This window comes from Penicillium odoratum (genome assembly GCF_028828045.1).
Source record: "Penicillium odoratum strain IBT 22623 chromosome Unknown utg000001l_segment0_segment0, whole genome shotgun sequence".
Taxonomy (NCBI): Eukaryota; Fungi; Ascomycota; class Eurotiomycetes; order Eurotiales; family Aspergillaceae; genus Penicillium; species Penicillium odoratum.
This window is the reverse complement of record NW_026643143.1, coordinates 2,603,225-2,619,920: the sequence shown is the minus strand read 5'-3', so window position 1 is coordinate 2,619,920 and position 16,696 is coordinate 2,603,225. Positions and strand designations below refer to the sequence as shown.

Here is a 16,696-nt window from a genome sequence, read left to right as displayed (position 1 = left end):
GCATTTGCGGTCAAAAAGCACCTGTTGCGGTAAGGAGGACACAGCCTGAGCGATTGTTCTATCAAAGGCATGCGGTGAAGAAGCACCTGCCATCTTTTGTCATTCTCTTTCGAGGGAATGTTGTCTGCCTGGCTGTTCATGATGATGTGTATCTGGTGACATTACATTCTCGTGTTGATACATACTGCCGGATCCAATGCTGTTTTCCAAAAACAGTCCGTGTGTAAGTCTACAGAAACAAGATTTTTGTCTATCTTCCTCATCTTTCGGTTCATTATAAAATTGTAACATGAACATTGTAGTAAATAAAGTGATACCCGGAGATCCACGTCATGATCAAACGAAGCAAACACAATCCTGTAGCTCTCATTGGCTAGAAGAACGTGTTTGTTCTAACTGCAAACCCCTCAAACTCTAGGTTGGCCAATCACACATGCAGGGACGGAATTAATGGCTCTATAGTTTATGGCTTATACAGATCGAGTCCCCATAAAACTATTTTGCACATTCTCCGACCAATTTTTCAAGTTCACCATGGAAAATAAATTCTTCACATCCTCAAGACTTGAAAAAGTACTCCGTTACCTTCTAAAATCACAGCCCTCAGAACAATCCTCGTGTGAATGCGGCGCACATCACAAAGGACCAGAGTGGATCTTCGAAACAGACACATGGTCGCAGTTACAAGCTCTTCGAAGAATACTCTGCCAACGACCTGCAATTCCCAAGATCCCAACAGACACACTCGCAGACATTGAAGCAGTAGTCAATTACTACAATCAGCACAAGTTACTCACCTCCACAACCTCTATTCACCCGGACGTGACCATCCCATCCCAAAGAAACCACAAACCTCTTCGCATCTCATGCTGGAAAGGTGATATCACAACCCTGTCAGATATTACAGCAATTGTCAACGCCGCCAATTCCCAGCTTGAAGGCTGCTTCCGACCTGATCACCGATGCATCGATAATGTCATTCATTCGGCTGCCGGTCCACGTCTCCGAGATGCGTGCCATACTCTCATCGAGGCACAAGGATATCCAGAACCAGCCGGCTCTGCAAAAATCACACCGGGATTTCTCCTCCCTGCCGAGTGGGTGTTGCATACCGTCGGTCCACAATTGAATCCAAGAGAGACCCCACAGCCACATCACAAAGCGCAACTTGCATCGTGCTATCGAGCCTGTTTAGACATAGTCGACTCCCTACCTCCTCTCAAAGATGGCCGGAAAGTTGTCGCATTCTGCTGTATTTCCACCGGTCTGTTTGCGTTCCCCTCTGCCCTCGCTGCGACTATTGCAGTTGAGACTGTCATGTCCTGGTATCAGGAACACAGTTCTAAATCCACCATCACGGACATTGTTTTCGATACATTCCTCGAAGCCGACTTCCTTCTCTACCGCGATTTACTTTCCAGTTTGAAGAATCAGAACTGTTCCGATATCATCTTCTCGCCCTCCATTTTGCCTTCTCCACCTTACACTCCTATTCCGAACCCATCCATCCTGAAAGCCCGTGCCTGGCTCGAAGATGCATCGACACTTATCATTACCGCCGGCGCGGGCCTCTCTGCCGCAGCGGGTCTCGACTATGCCTCGACCACGCTTTTCGAATCCCATTTCCCTGCCTTCAAAGCAAAGGGTCTGAACAGGTTATACGATTCAATCGGGTACAGTGACTGGGACAGCTCAGCACAGAAATGGGGGTACTATTTTCTGCATCTGGACCTGGTGCGCAAGTGGCCCGTTTCTCCTGTCTATGGACTTCTGCGTGGGTTAGCAAACCGGTTCGATGAAGGGAGGTATCATATTCGGACGACGAATGTTGATGGGTTCTTTGCTAAGAATGGGTTTCCGGATGAGAGGATCTCGACGCCGCAGGGTCAATATAAGTATTTGCAGTGCTATATGAAGTGCAGGGCCGATGCGGTTTTTCTTTCGGGGCCTTTTATTGATGCTGCATTACCGTTAATTGATCCTGTTTCTCAGATTCTGACTGAAGAGGCGTTGATTCCAAAGTGTAGGTTTTGTGGTGGGGAGGTTATTTATTGTGTGCGGGGTGGGAATTACTTCAATCAGAGGCCTTTTGGAGGACAGGAGAGGGTTTGGAAGGGGTTCTTGGAGAGGTTAGATCATGAAAAACAGTCGGGAGGAACTGTGATTTTGGAGTTGGGAGTTGGTTTGAATACTCCTGGTGTACTGCGGTGGCCGAATGAGGATTTGGTATCTGAATCGTCAAGTGGACAGTTCCGGTTGATTCGGGTTGGGATTGAAGCTTCGGGGTGTGTGCCTTGGGAACTGGAAGAAGAAGATCTGGCGGTTGGAATCACAGGAGATATCGGAGTGGCCATGCAGTTGCTGTCATAGATATATCTTACTACTGAAGATGAACAAGAGATATCATGGATAACATTGATCTAAAGTAAACCCCCGAGAAAGAAAGGTGTAGAATCATGCGTAAATCATTGAATTTATCTTGACCCCCCGAAACCGCTGGAATTACAAAATCTTCATGACATGCTCTACTTCTTCTCCATGCGGAGATACTTTTCTTCCGCTCCACGGATACACGCGATGTTCGCACCAAGCTTGTTAATCGTCTCGATGTACTCGTCGTACGGGTCGGAATCAAAGACGATACCACCACCAGCCTGCAGGTACGCAACACCATCCTTGACCATCATGGTACGAAGCGCAATGCAAGTATCCATGGCACCAGGCTCCTCTTTCGAGCCGTCGTTGTTGGCGATGTTGTAGCCAAAGTAACCAACGGCACCGGCGTAGACGCCGCGCTTCTCGCCTTCGAGCTCGGCGATCAGCTGCATAGCACGAATCTTGGGAGCACCGGAGACGGTTCCAGCGGGGAAGATGGATCGGAAAGCATCGAAGCGGGTCTTTCCGGGACGTAGGACACCGGAGACCTGTGAGACGAGGTGCTGAACGTGCGAGAACTTCTCGACGACCATCATGCGGTCTACTTGGGTGGTCATCGGATCGCACACGCGGTTCACGTCGTTGCGCGCCAAATCCACCAGCATGACGTGCTCAGCTCGGTCTTTCAAACTACTGCGCAGCTCGTCCGCAAGCGCAGTGTCCTCCTCTACAGTCTTACCGCGTTTCACGGTGCCCGCAATCGGGTGAGTGATGATTCGGCCACGCTCTTCCTTCACGAGAAGCTCGGGGCTCGCTCCCACGAGCTGGAAGTCTTGGCAATCGATATAGAACAAGTAAGGAGAGGGGTTGACTGTGCGGAGGTGGCGAAATAGGTTGTAAGGGTGGAGAGATGTCGGCCGCGACAGCCGTTGTGAGGGCACGGTCTGGAAGATATCTCCCTTGCCAATGTGCTCCTTCAGGGTCTTGACGTGGTTCTCGTATCCCTCCTGACCGATGTTGGAGGTGTACTCCTGATTCTGGATGATAGGGCCCTGCGGAGGCAATGGTGTGCGTTCTTGCAGCAAAGTCTCAATGGTTTTCTGGATGATCTCCTCACCCTTTCGGTATTCGGCCTCGATATCGGCATCCGATTCGGGGATCGGGACGTAGGTGATGACCTTGACGACCTGGAAGAAATGATCGAAAGCCACAATAGTGTCATACAGCATGAAGAATGATTCCGGCACACCCAGCACATCCTTCATGGGCCGAGCAGTCTTTGGCTCGAAGTATCGAACACAGTCGTAGCCTACATATCCGATGGCTCCGGCGGTCAGAGGAGGGAGGACTAAGCCTGGCACAGTGGCAACGCGGAACTGGGACAGCTCCTCCTCCAGGTATGGGAGAGGATCGGCCTCGGGGCCATGGCCTGGACCGGTCTTGATAACCTTTCTTGGGTCTACGGATATTGAGTCAGGAAAATGTAAACGTGGACTTTCGTCAACACATCACCCACCTGCGCCGACAAAACTGTATCTTCCAATCGTCTCCGTAGTCGCCGCACTCTCATATAAAAATGACAACCGAGAGCTATAGACGCAAAGTTAGCCTGGCTGGCCTAAACTTCCCCGCCCCTCGGGGCACGGCCGTCGCATAGCAAGGTTGGCACTTACTTCTCTGCAATCTTGAGGTATGCCAATGTAGGGGTCAAGAGATCCGCAGAGATTGTGGCAGTCACCGGCAGCAAGTTCGGGGCGAATTTGGAATTTCTCGACTGAGAGATCACCTCGCGCGCTGTCTCAAGCGACGGGACTAGGGTAGTCTGAGTCATCGTATACATTGTTAGCAGTCTGTCACTGACCAGGATGTCATTTCAAAAGTCGCACGAAGATGCAGCACATACCGAGGATGCCATTGTCTGTTGAAAATGCTGTTCAATTGCTGGACAAAGGCCGGACTCCCGATGACACAGAGAGATTTGGCGGTGGGAAAATGAGTCGATGTGGGGCTTTTGGTTCGGGGGTCTTCATGGAAACATGGAAGCCACAATCCATTCATTCACTATATTCTGCGCAATGCAGGTCGTAACTCAAAGTTTTCCTTGTCATTAATCGAACAAAAAAAATTATAACATCTCATACGCCCCAGCTCCATCACCTTCACAGTCCTGTGCATCATTCTCTAAAAAAGTTTGAGCGTGGGGTTGATTATCGGTTATCGATAAGCGACGGGATTTCGATGTGATGGCGCTGAAAGCTGCAGATCCCCAGCCACATAACATTCAACTGGTGGAATTGACCATGATATCTTTCATCCACCATGAACCATTCAAATTCAGACGCTCACATGGAATTATCGGAACATAATGGTTTCAAGGATACAAAAGCTGTGATAGAACAGATTAAAGCGATTGAATCTCCAATCAATCAAACGACAATATCAGAGGCCAGTTCAGCCACACGAACTCCATGGCAAGACCGCCTTGCAGAGCTGGCTCATCTCGCGTCTGCATTCCTCAGTCCAGATAACAGGGACATCAACGCAGATCTTCTGATTCATGAGCACCTCGATGCCATTGAAGCTATCCTTCGTGGTCCGCAAGCGGAGCTGTCGCAGGAGGTCGCGTGTGAAGGTCGGCGGAGAAGCTTTCGCACACGGTCTTTGCTAGGAGATCGTGATGCCTCGGAGTTGAAGGAGCCGGATTGGCTAGCGAAGAGCCGATTTGACGAACAGAAGCGAAAGGAAACATCGGCTCAGCTTACGACGCTTTTGGAAGAGATCACTGCCTTGAATCAGGAACTGCATCAGCGACATGCGGAGTCTGTTGAGATCCGGGAGGTGTATGAGGACCGGTGTCGTGGATTGGCAAGGACGGTGGCTGAATTGGAGGATGAAGTATCGGAGCTGTAAGTGCACGTTTCGTTGTATAGTGTGAGCGTTCACTAATTATGGTTTGAATTTAGCCGCTCGGATCTGGTGGAAGACGCAGTTGAACTGGAAGGAATTCAGGGAACAGTTCGTGGCCTGCAAAATTGGATTCAAGGGATGCAAGAAGAACAAAACAAGATACGGGCCATAAGAGATCTTCGCCGAAAAGCCAAGCGAGGATGGGGTCGTAAACGCAATGATGAAGGTGAAGCAGAAGGAGAGATTGTACTGGATGGCCTGAACGCGTGGATGCGTGGATGGAAAGATGTTGAAGATGGATTTCAGGTCCGAGCGCGAGGGCGGAGAGCAAGGAGAGAAGAGAGACAGCGCCAGCTGTTAAGACTCGATAATGTTCAGTATAAATCTGTATAGATAGTTTCACGATTACGATGACTATGAAGATAACGACAACGATTCCCACTGAGCATGGGTTATAGGACAATTGCAAGGTCAATGCATTTTTGCTTCGAAATACAAATCAGCGAGATTCAAACCACCAACCTCCCAATAAGAACAGAAAAATCAAACCCAACTCTCGCCATCCGTTCGTTCGCCGTGTCCAATTCCTATCCCAAGCAATGCATGCCGTAATGCATCTTCTAAATCAATGTATGTCCGGAAAAAAAAGTAATATGTGTAACAAAGTGGGTGACGACTCGAAGACTTGCGCCATTATGCCGCGGCGTGGAGGGTTGGTCAACTGAATTGACATCGGATTTTGCTTGAAGGGAGGTGTTGGAAGATAGTCTTCATAGGTCGAGCACCCTTTCGGCCATGGGCCTAAGGGAAACGGGAGAGACAGAGGTCAGGGTGCCAGAATCTGCCCCTAAAACAGTTTCGTGGTCCCGTACCCCAATATAAGAAGCGATGCAAGGCCGCCCCGTAAACCATGAGGAGAAGAAACAAGGATGTGCTATTTCAACAAATCACGCTTATTGCCTCGTCACTTGTCTCTTGTGAAACATGAATCAAGCGGTCACCGCTGGAGATTAACTATAGCCATCTGAGAGGATTCGTTAGTCAACCATCTTGGGCGTGGCAGAGGTGAAAAAAGACTAACCTTATTTCCAAACCCATACGCAAGCTTTTTCCCATCAGCATCCCATGAGAGAGCACATTCAGTGGGTGTAAGATGACCATTCTGTCCGTTTGTAGTATCGGTTTCCTCCTTCACTTCCTTTGAGCCTGGAGCAGTCCAAACAGCTATGGGGTCCCCGTCACGCTCGGCATTCCAGATGAAAAGTTGATCTTTACCAACAGCCGCAAGGGCGTATCCATCAGGTGAGAAGCCACCAGCGAGAACGGGTATTTCAGACCCCAGGCGGAATTGGTGAATTCGTTGAAACTCCTTCTGCTCCAAATCTATGTTCCACACACTGATGGTGCCGTCTAGTGAATGTGAAGCCACAGTGATGGGGAATTTTCCGGTGATCGAAGAGGTTCGTCGCTGTGCGGGTGACTGAGGTCGAATGTCAATAGCCGTGATCGCATCAGTATGTGCATTTTCGATGACAATATCGTGGGTTGGAATCCAGATCGTGGCAATTTCGGAGTCAATACTTTCGGGGTCGGTCGTCCTTTCAGAACCTGCCACAACTACAACGGGGCCATGGCTAGTTTCGGTAGAATGAATTAGGCTCCAGGCAGTCTCTCTGTCGAACTTATACTCCTTGTTTAGGTGAATGTTCTGGTCCACACTACATTGATAGACCGTTCCTTCACCACAAGCAAAGATTTCGTCCCGGCCCGCCCAAGTGAGGTCATAAATTTGATTTTTGATGACCATGGTTTGGTACTGATCGGGTCGTTGGCTGCCGTCCCAAAGCGCCAGTTCACAGTCTTTTTCATTAGATGCAACAATCACCAATTGGGGGCTATGTTCTGCCCAGTGCAAGCCATTGATCATGCGAGGGAGATCCGGGAGCATATCTACCACGTTGCCCTCGGCATTATACATGGTGATCGCACCCTTCATGTCCCGAACCGAGGCCACAGCCAACTTGGCTCCGATGCCATCCCAGGCGACAGCGGACACATATGACTCGCTGGACCTGAGGTCAACAAACTTTTTTTGAACTGGAGGGGATGACGAGGAAAATTTCCACAGGGAGCAAAACGACTCTCCTTTGGCCACGAGCATTGTTGGATCTCCTGGTCGCCAAAAGGCACCAATCACGTGATCTTCAAGATCTAAGCAGGCGGTGTCAGGCGACAAATCGGCGGCCTTGGCGGGGGGAATGATCTGGACGCCAATGCTGTCGCCCGTGCTGAGTGTGGGTTCCTGAGGCACCTCATCGGGCCCCATGCTCACATCCCCGTCCCCATCCACTGGATCCGGGACAGGCGAGCCTGACTTGCTTTCGGTCTCGGCATCCACCTCCATCGAGTCTCCATTGGTTTCCTTTCGTTTTCCGGGAGCCTCCGGTGGATGGCCATTAATTACGCGATCGCGCGTGGGTTCTGGCGCGGGGTGGTCTGTGCCAGACTTATCCCGGCTTTTTAAAGCGGACACCTCAAAGGGCTCCGGGCCGAAAAAAAAGTCCGTAGGTTTTAATGTGATGCGATTTCCTTCCTGTAGATGGCGGTTAGAATACTCATAAGCCAGTATCATTGGGGGCGCAGTGCCCAAGATGTTGCGCCTACCTTGTCAATGGATGACTCCAATTCATGATATTGCAGGCCTTTTTGGACCAACGATACCAGCGCGTGAGTCTGAATGTGGCGCGCAAATGGTAGATTCTGTGGTTCCGGGTACCACGCACGCTGTAGTGATACAGCAGCTTCGCCATGGCCTGTAGCACGAGGTTAGGATTTTCCAGCCGCTAGAGAGGGTTGGCGCATGGGTCTTGTAATGATTGAGGTGACATCAAATAAGTGAAGCAAACAGTCGCATACGAACCTGACTCCTGAAGGTACCTGTAGAAATCATGTTAGTGTCTGCAGATGCAAACAGATCGCGGGGGAGGGGGTCATCATACCTCCATATTAGGTAGTTGACGTGATGCGATGTAAGATCAGGTTGTTCCATGATTACATGTGCGACCACCTAGGGGCGGAACATGCCAGATGGGGGAGGGGATGACGCTTCCGCAAGAGAAGTCGGGAAAATCAAAAGTGGAGGTTTCTCGAGGTGAATCCCGAAAAAGCCGGAAAGAAGTGAAAAAAGGGGCGATCTGGAATCAATCAAGAGTGGTTGTCGTATATGGCTGAAAATGGGAAAAGGTTGTGATGGGTCAAGGGTTTTTGGATTTGATGCGGAGTTGAAGGTTGGGAAGGGAAAAGAGAGTTTGGGGGGAAGGAAGAAAGGTGTGGAAAGGGAGAAGACAGAGCCGCGGGAAGACCCAGACCAGTGGTGGACCAAAGAAAAGCTTTCTAGCGGTACATAAGGTTAGACCAGTGAAAGGGAGAGGAAAAGAGGAACAATGGAATGAAGATTGGAGACATTCAAAGTGACGGTTGGAGCTTAAGCGCACTAGCCACTGGGGAGTGGGTGCTCCAATCTTGAATGTAATAGCCAATCCTGTGTGGCGTTGGCGTTCCTCCACTCCTGTTCTCGTGCGACTCGCTTACTAGGGACTTTCTCCACTACCCTATATTTTTTGTATGGGATGTTCTAATATATTGGAGAGAAATTGACTAAGGATTATAATTGTCATTTCTCCTGCATTTTGTCCGGATCTCACAGGATTATTTGTTATTCTTTTAGCGTGCAACAGCTGCAACCACCCGAACCCGGCAACACTGCAGGGCGGCAAAAGGTGGATCGTAGCGTGGATCCAGATCCCATGTACCTTACCTGTGCTCAGATATCAGATGTGCTGGGATCCTCGGTATGACTATATATAGCTCATTTTATAATGATTGATTACCTTTTCAAATCAATGGAATATTATTCTTATGAGCAAACATTAAAATCTTTAGATACATGTATCTAGGGATAGAAATTATGTGGTTGGACATGCTTCTTACTAACATTGCACATTCTGACACCGATCAGTGATCCACCTACTCGATATGTACCTATAGAAGGAATATGCATATCATTCTGTTCCACGCAGATAATAAAGGATCATAATCACTTGTCCATAACTTGAGCATATGTCTATGTGAGCCTGATATATCATGCTAGAAACTCAAGTCAATATAGGAATAATATTCAAATAGATATAGCACCTTGGAATTGACCTCTGAACACTGTACCACTGTACCAGGCCAACTGGGACATCTAGTAATTAAATATCTACAGGTATATACTAATAGGGGGATTTAACCATTTTTAAGCTTCTATTTTAATTTCATGTAACTCACATAAGAGCATCAATACTTCAAAGTTCATTTTTGACGCGATTGACTGCATAATATAACCTTGAAATGGGTACTTTATGCTTAAGGGCTAACACAAGGAATGCCAATATCATTCAAAAAGCACTAGCTTTGGAAAACTCAGGCCTATAACGTTTTAAAACTTGACATTTTCATGTATAATGTGACAGCACTATTTTTCCGCTGTTCGGACTAGTGGGCCCGCGCAAGTCAACTTCCGCTGATGTGTGGCTTCCTCCGTCTACAAACTTCGGGTTCAGCTCAACAACACGCCTGCGGTCTCGCACGCTGCGAGAGCCTTCCCTGCTAAAAATGCCACTCCGAGTCAACATTCCTCCTGCTACTCGCTTCTTCCTTGTCAGCCTCCTCGCCCTTTCCTTACTCTACAACATTGCCAGATGGCGTGAACTGGACTACACCGCGGGCGGCGTCCAAACCACCCCGATCATTCCCTACCTGACTCTCGTTCCTTCTCGTTTCTTCTTCTACCCATGGACACTCGTCACGGCCACCTTGGTCGAGCAGAACATCTTTACCGTGCTCCTTAACGCTGCCACCATCTTCTATGGGGGGAAGTACCTCGAGCGCGCGTGGGGGTCCCGAGAGTTCAGCAAGTTCATTGTGGCCGCCACAGTGATTCCGAATATCGCGATCATTCCAATCTACCTCGTTTGGGGTATACTACCGGGACAAAACAACCGAGGGTGCGTCTTTCCCTCTTTGATTCATGTTTTCATCTGATCTGACCTTTCCAATGCATAGCCTTACCCAGATCTGTGGTGGCGTCTCCATCCAGGCCTCCTTCCTCGTCGCTTTCAAACAACTAGTCCCTGAACATACCGTTGCGATTTTCAAAGGCCTAGTCAAAATGCGTGTCAAGCATTTCCCTGCTCTGTTCTTACTACTCAACACCCTCAGTGGCATTCTGATCGGAACGGACACGGCTGCCATCTTGGCGTGGCTTGGCCTCCTGACGAGCTGGACATACCTCAGATTTTATAAGCAGCAGCCCGATCTGACTGGAACATCAACCAGCGGTCTGGGTATCAAGGGTGATGCTAGTGAGACCTTTGCCTTTGCTTGCCTATTCCCCGATGTGATGCAGCCCCCAATCGCCTTTGTCGCGGACCAGATATATGCATTACTGGTCACAGTCCATGTCTTGAAACCGTTCTCGGAGGATGATATTGCCTCTGGTAACCAGCAAGTGCTGGCCAGAGGGGAGGCGGGCTTACCAACTCTCCTCAACAGCCAACGTGGAGGAGGGTCTAGGGGTAAGCGCGAGGAGGCGGAGCGCCGCCGTGCTTTGGCACTCAAGGCGCTAGATCAACGACTACAGAATGCTTCTGCGGGTCGCGTACACGCCGGTCCGTCGTCACTAGAACGAAGCACAGGTGCGACATCGCCAGCCGCCTCCACTCGGCAGGCCATGCTCGGGGGAACCACCTACAATCCGGATAATGCATAAAGCTGGGGACAGGAGTTTGTGGATATTTCAGATTTCTTTGGTTGACTGTTTAGACATCTACCATTCAAGGCAGGAGACTTGGCTTTTGCCGAGTATTATACCTGTGACTGTCACGCCTCTATCTTCCTTCTCACGATGTACATTGCTCTTTCATACCTTGGATTGGTTATTGGCCTTTGATTGGCTTCATTTCTCCGATGTGTGACATGTTGGGCTTTTCTCTTTCTATTCTTTGCTTCCTCGTGTTCATGACTAGGCCAGCGTGTATTGTTTACTTTGAGTTATAAACCTCTATACCGCTCGCAAGTGACTAGAACTTGCAATCAAAATTCGAAACGATTCAATGCACCTTTCTGATGCTTTGGAATAAATGTTCTTCAAAAATACATAGTTATATAAGGGGATAGACGAACAGAAAGATGCTATGCTACAAGTGGTTTTCCCTTCACAACCTTCCAAGAGAGAGAAGAGAGCCCAGACGGAATCAGAAATCAAACAGGGATATGTTACGTCTGCTTCAGCTTCTCAACCTCACCTCTCGCCTCAGCAAGCATACGCTCCTGGTCCTTCTTGGCCTGTCGCATCGCCTGAATACGTTTCCGATCCCCAACAGCCTTCTCAGTAATAGCCGCCAACCTCTTCGCCTCAGCCACATCCGCCTCAGAAGCAGGAACATCCTCCGCTCCCGTCGAAGCCTGTACCCGAGTCCAAATCTCCTTCGGGTCCAGGTTCTTCAAATCCACAACAATAGACTTCTCGCCCGCCTCCGGCTTCGGCGCGTGCTTATCAGTAATCTGCTTGCCCGCAATTCCAGTCGCGGTGCTGCTCAATCGCTCGTTGAAGTAAATTGTCAATGCAGCCGGTCCTTCTTGCTCGTCGGTTTGTTGGACAGTCATTGGAACGCCCGGGTTGTGGTACTTCAGCCGCGGAAGACATTGGCGCCAGAAGAGTCGCGCGCCATGGTGACCGCCGTAGATCTTACGGGCGTATGTGAGGTGGAGGCGGGTGACCGCTGGGAATTCTTTTGTGGCGTTTGCTAGGCTGGGGAAGAGGGCAGCGCCGGTGCCGACTCGAACCTCGAGCATCTGTGGAGCAGTGTGGTTAGCATTGTTGTTGGTGCTGTGTATGAAATAGCTCTGTCCAGGTGTGCTCGGGGGCATTTTCAGGATTCGAGTCTTATGGGGTATCGAGGGTTGAGGTTGGAGGCATGGGGAATGATTCGGAGACGTAGGGGTATCATACTCTCTGTGCGAAGAAAGTAATTAGATTAGCCAATCTCCTTTTCAAATTGGGAAAGTCTTGAGCTCCAGGATGACTTACTGTCTTCAGCTTCCGCATCCGCTTGAGGAAGTTAACCATGATGGCAGATTGAGCCGCGCAGCGGCTGGTTTTGATGTGATGGAGGTGTTTCTGAAATAAACTTGGGATACGTAATAGACCAATTGGCGAAAAACCTGCTCAGTGGCCTCACAGAAGGTTCAGGGCGTGTTGTCGTAGATCCGGGGAATTTTGCGGAAACTGTTGCGCTTCAAAAGTTGCTCCGACATGAATGTCACGTGATTTATATTTACCATGATACGCAGCCTGCTTGTATTGCTTATTTGGGATTGACTCATGCGCTTAAATAAATATGCGATCATAATTGACACCAAACCAGACTTCTTATCTAGTTCCTGTGACTCATAACTTCATATATGAGCATTGGTTTCTGTTCCTAATAGCATGCAACGGCTTTCGCTGTAAATTACAACAATACTGTACGCAGATAAAGGCACTGATACGGCCGTATTACCAAACTGAGTCACCCACTCATTATCGATTATCGATTATCGATTTTATATTCCCCCCCGCGATCTTCATTCTCTGCCCCTCGGAGTGTCTTGAACAGGACAATATCCTGCTGAGAGAAACCATGGCACCCCCCGCCGTCTCCGCCGAGCTCGACCCGAGCAATGGCTCTAAAAATACCCTTAAGCTTGAAAATGTTCACTTTCCCCTCCCCCTCTATGGACTGCGATATTTTTTTTGGCCAGTACTGATTGAACCCGCACCAGACCGAGAAGCGTGACACCCTGATCGCAATTGAGAAGAAATACCAAGCACAATGGAAGGAGAACAAGGTTTTCGAGGTCGATGCCCCATCCTTCGAGGAGATCCCCGAGGGCTCCATGACCGGCGACCAGATGCGTGAGAAATACCCCAAGTTCTTCGGTACCATGGCCTACCCTTACATGAACGGTACCCTGCACGCCGGTCACAGTTTCACTGCCTCCAAGGTCGAGTTCATGGCTGGTTTCGCCCGCATGGAGGGCAAGCGTGCTCTTTTCCCGCTTGGTTTCCACTGCACTGGTATGCCTATCAAGGCCTGCGCCGATAAGCTTCGCGATGAGGTGAAGATGTTCGGCCAAAATTTCGAAGGCTACCAGGAGGATGAGGAAGCTTCTGCCCCTGCTGCTCCCACCCAGGAGTCAAAGCCTGAGGTGAAGGAGCAGGCCGAGAAGTTCTCTGGAAAGAAGAGCAAGGCTGCGGCCAAGACCGTGAAGATGAAGTACCAGTTCCAGATCATGCTCGCCATTGGTGTTCCTCTGGAGGATATTCACAAGTTCGCCGATGCCAACTACTGGCTCGACCACTTCCCCCCGCTCGCTATCCGTGACCTGAACAGCATGGGTGCTCGCATTGACTGGCGCAGAGAGTTCGTCACCACCGACGCCAACCCCTACTATGATGCTTTCATCCGCTGGCAGATGAACCGCCTCCACGAGCTGGGCAAGATCATGTACGGCAGCCGATACACTGTTTACTCGCCCAAGGATGGCCAGCCTTGCATGGACCACGATCGCACTGAGGGTGAGGGAGTTGGTCCCCAGGAATACACTGCTATCAAGCTCCAGGTTAAGGAGTGGTCTCCTAAACTTGCTGAGCTTGTTAAGGGCAAGGTTGAGGAGGATGCCAAGGTATACTTCGTTCCCGCGACTCTCCGTCCCGAGACTATGTACGGTCAGACCAACTGCTTCGTTGGTCCCAAGATCAACTATGGACTTTTCAAGCTGAAGGAGAAGGAGTATATTGTTGTCACCAAGCGTGCTGCTTGGAACATGGCTTTCCAGGGCCACTTCTTCCAGAATGACAGCTTCCCTAAGACTCAGGACCAGCTGCCGCTTGTCCTCGAGGCTCCTGGTTCTGACTTTGTCGGTACTCTTGTCAACGCCCCTCTCTCCTTCCACTCCGAAGGTGTCTACATTCTGCCCATGGATGGCGTCTCAGCTTCCAAGGGTACCGGTGTTGTCACCTCCGTTCCCTCGGACAGCCCCGATGATTACGCCACCCTCATGGACCTGATCAAGAAGGCCGAGTTCTATGGCATCAAGAAGGAGTGGGCCGAGAAGGAGATTTACCCTGTCATTGAGACCCCTACCTACGGTAACCTGACCGCTCCCGCCCTCGTCAAGCAGCTGAAGATCAACTCCCCCAAGGATGTTACCCAGCTCGCCCAGGCCAAGGAGCTGGCTTACATGGAGGGATTCTACAAGGGCACCATGATTGTTGGTGAATACAAGGGTGAGGCTGTCAGCTCTGTCAAGGACAAGATTCGCAAGTCTCTCATCGACAGCGGCGACGCCTTCCCCTTCGCCGACCCCATGGGTAAGGTTGTCAGCCGTAGTGGCGATGAATGTGTTGTTGCCTACCTTGGTCAGTGGTTCCTGAACTATGGTGAGAACGATGCTCAGTGGCAGAAGACCACCCTGGACCACGTTGTCAACACCCTCAACACCTACGCTCCCGAGACCAAGAACGGCTTCGAGAAGAACCTGTCCTGGCTCAACCGCTGGGCATGTGCCCGAACCTACGGTCTTGGATCTAAGCTTCCCTGGGACCCGCAATTCCTGGTTGAGTCTCTGAGTGACAGCACCATCTACATGGCGTACTACACGATCGCTCACCTTCTGCACGGTGATCGGTACGGTAAGACCGTTGGTCTGCTGAACGTGCAGCCTGAGCAGATGATCGATGAGGTCTGGGACTACATCTTCACCCGCCGGGAAATCGGCGATGACCTGATTTCCAAGAGCGGAATCAGCAAGGAGGCCCTGCAGAAGATGCGCCGTGAGTTTGAGTACTGGTACCCTCTCGATGTCCGTGTCTCCGGTAAGGATCTTATCCAGAACCACCTGACCTTCTTCCTGTACATTCACGTTGCTCTCTTCCCCGAGGAGTACTGGCCGCGTGGTGTTCGTGCCAACGGCCACCTGATGCTTAACGGTGAGAAGATGAGCAAAAGTACCGGTAACTTCCTCACCCTGAAGGATGCGGTGGATAAGTTCGGTGCCGATGCTACTCGTATTGCTTTCGCCGATGCTGGTGACAGCATCGAAGATGCCAACTTCGAAGAGGCTGTTGCCAACAGCAACATCCTACGACTCCACACTCTGAAGGACTGGATCGAGGAGGTTGTCAAGGACGAGACCCTGCGCACTGGCCCTGCCGATTCATTCCCAGACCAGCTGTTTGAGAATGAGATCAATGCTCTTGTTCGTGAGACCCAGAAGCACTACCAGGAGTAAGTTTCCAATCCGAGTCGATTCCATGTAATGCCTCACTAACTTCATACTAGCACCAACTTCAAGCTTGCTCTGAAGGCCGGTCTCTTCGACTTCACCAGCGCTCGTGATACCTACCGTGAGGCCTCTGCTGCCTCCGGCGTTGGCATGAACCGCGATGTTCTGATGCGCTACATCGAGCTCCAGGCTCTCATGCTTGCCCCTGTCGCTCCTCACTGGGCTGAGCACGTCTGGCTTGAGGTCCTGAAGAAGGTCAGTTTGCATTGCTTACTTTTGCAGTATTTCCGCTGTCTAACCTACCTGAAAACAGTCCGAATCTATCCACTACGCCAAGTTCCCTACCGTGCCCGAGCCCTCCCCCGCTCTCTCCGCCGCCCAGGCTTACGTGCGCAATACCTCCTCGGCTATTCTCTCCGCTGAGGCCAACTACGCCAAGCGTCTGTCCAAGGGCAAGAACATCGCCTTTGACCCTCGCAAGCCTAAGAAGGTTACCATCTACGCCGCTAAGAAGTACCCCGTTTGGCAAGAGAAGTACATCGATCTCGTCCGCGAGGCCTTCGATTCTCTCACTGTCTCCATCAACGACAAGGAGCTTAACGGCAAGATCGGCAAGCTTGGTGAGATGAAGAAGGCTATGCCTTTTGTCCAGGGTCTGAAGCGTCGTCTGATCCAGAGCCGCGAGGCCCCTGAGACCGTCTTTGAGCGCAAGCTTGCCTTCGACGAGTTTGCTGTTCTGGCTCAGCTTGTTGGTGGCCTGAAGCGCTCTGCTGGCTTCAAGGAGGTCGAGATCATTGCCGTCGATGAGGGTGGCAAGACTGGCGAGGTCGTTGGTACTGGTGAGAAGAGAGAGGGTCTTACTGCTGAAAACTCTATTCCTGGACAGCCTACCTTCTCTTTCTCTAACATCGAGTAGAGGAAGCCAGTACATGGATATACAAGAATCTTATTCTCTGGGTCAATTAAAGAGTTATGGTTGATGAGCTTATGCTTTAGAAAAAGAAGTGCATTTCCTTATATTTATATTCTTATCTTTATTGTT

The 16,696-nt window shown here is 50.2% G+C and overlaps 7 protein-coding genes across 7 annotated transcripts; 4 read left to right on the top strand and 3 right to left on the bottom strand.

Moving 5' to 3' along the window:
• Positions 1–534: 534 nt before the first annotated feature.
• N7520_000992 (uncharacterized protein) lies at positions 535–2,370 on the top strand (the record flags this gene model as incomplete). Its single annotated transcript, XM_057134927.1, has 1 exon — positions 535–2,370. The coding sequence occupies one exon, from the start codon at positions 535–537 to the stop codon at positions 2,368–2,370; it is 1,836 nt and encodes a 611-aa protein (XP_057000863.1).
• Positions 2,371–2,525: 155 nt separating this feature from the next.
• trpE (anthranilate synthase TRP2) lies at positions 2,526–4,291 on the bottom strand (the record flags this gene model as incomplete). Its single annotated transcript, XM_057134926.1, has 4 exons — positions 2,526–3,835; positions 3,893–3,966; positions 4,050–4,198; positions 4,280–4,291. The coding sequence occupies 4 exons, from the start codon at positions 4,289–4,291 to the stop codon at positions 2,526–2,528; spliced, it is 1,545 nt and encodes a 514-aa protein (XP_057000862.1).
• Positions 4,292–4,722: 431 nt separating this feature from the next.
• On the top strand, positions 4,723–5,676 carry N7520_000990 (uncharacterized protein; the record flags this gene model as incomplete). Its single annotated transcript, XM_057134925.1, has 2 exons — positions 4,723–5,282; positions 5,340–5,676. The coding sequence occupies 2 exons, from the start codon at positions 4,723–4,725 to the stop codon at positions 5,674–5,676; spliced, it is 897 nt and encodes a 298-aa protein (XP_057000861.1).
• A 604-nt stretch (positions 5,677–6,280) lies between these two features.
• Positions 6,281–8,332, bottom strand: N7520_000989 (WD40 repeat domain-containing protein; the record flags this gene model as incomplete). The annotated part of the gene is made up of 5 exons (XM_057134924.1): positions 6,281–6,307; positions 6,365–7,876; positions 7,948–8,096; positions 8,204–8,220; positions 8,283–8,332. 5 exons carry the CDS (start codon positions 8,330–8,332, stop codon positions 6,281–6,283), a joined length of 1,755 nt encoding a protein of 584 aa, XP_057000860.1.
• Positions 8,333–9,939: 1,607 nt separating this feature from the next.
• On the top strand, positions 9,940–11,095 carry N7520_000988 (rhomboid family protein; the record flags this gene model as incomplete). The annotated part of the gene is made up of 2 exons (XM_057134923.1): positions 9,940–10,331; positions 10,390–11,095. 2 exons carry the CDS (start codon positions 9,940–9,942, stop codon positions 11,093–11,095), a joined length of 1,098 nt encoding a protein of 365 aa, XP_057000859.1.
• Positions 11,096–11,601: 506 nt separating this feature from the next.
• Positions 11,602–12,454, bottom strand: N7520_000987 (mitochondrial 54S ribosomal protein mL61; the record flags this gene model as incomplete). Its single annotated transcript, XM_057134922.1, has 2 exons — positions 11,602–12,180; positions 12,416–12,454. The coding sequence occupies 2 exons, from the start codon at positions 12,452–12,454 to the stop codon at positions 11,602–11,604; spliced, it is 618 nt and encodes a 205-aa protein (XP_057000858.1).
• Positions 12,455–12,982: 528 nt separating this feature from the next.
• Positions 12,983–16,570, top strand: N7520_000986 (leucine--tRNA ligase CDC60; the record flags this gene model as incomplete). Its single annotated transcript, XM_057134921.1, has 4 exons — positions 12,983–13,079; positions 13,150–15,656; positions 15,711–15,909; positions 15,968–16,570. The coding sequence occupies exons 1-4, from the start codon at positions 13,008–13,010 to the stop codon at positions 16,568–16,570; spliced, it is 3,381 nt and encodes a 1,126-aa protein (XP_057000857.1). The 5' UTR covers positions 12,983–13,007.
• Positions 16,571–16,696: the final 126 nt, after the last annotated feature.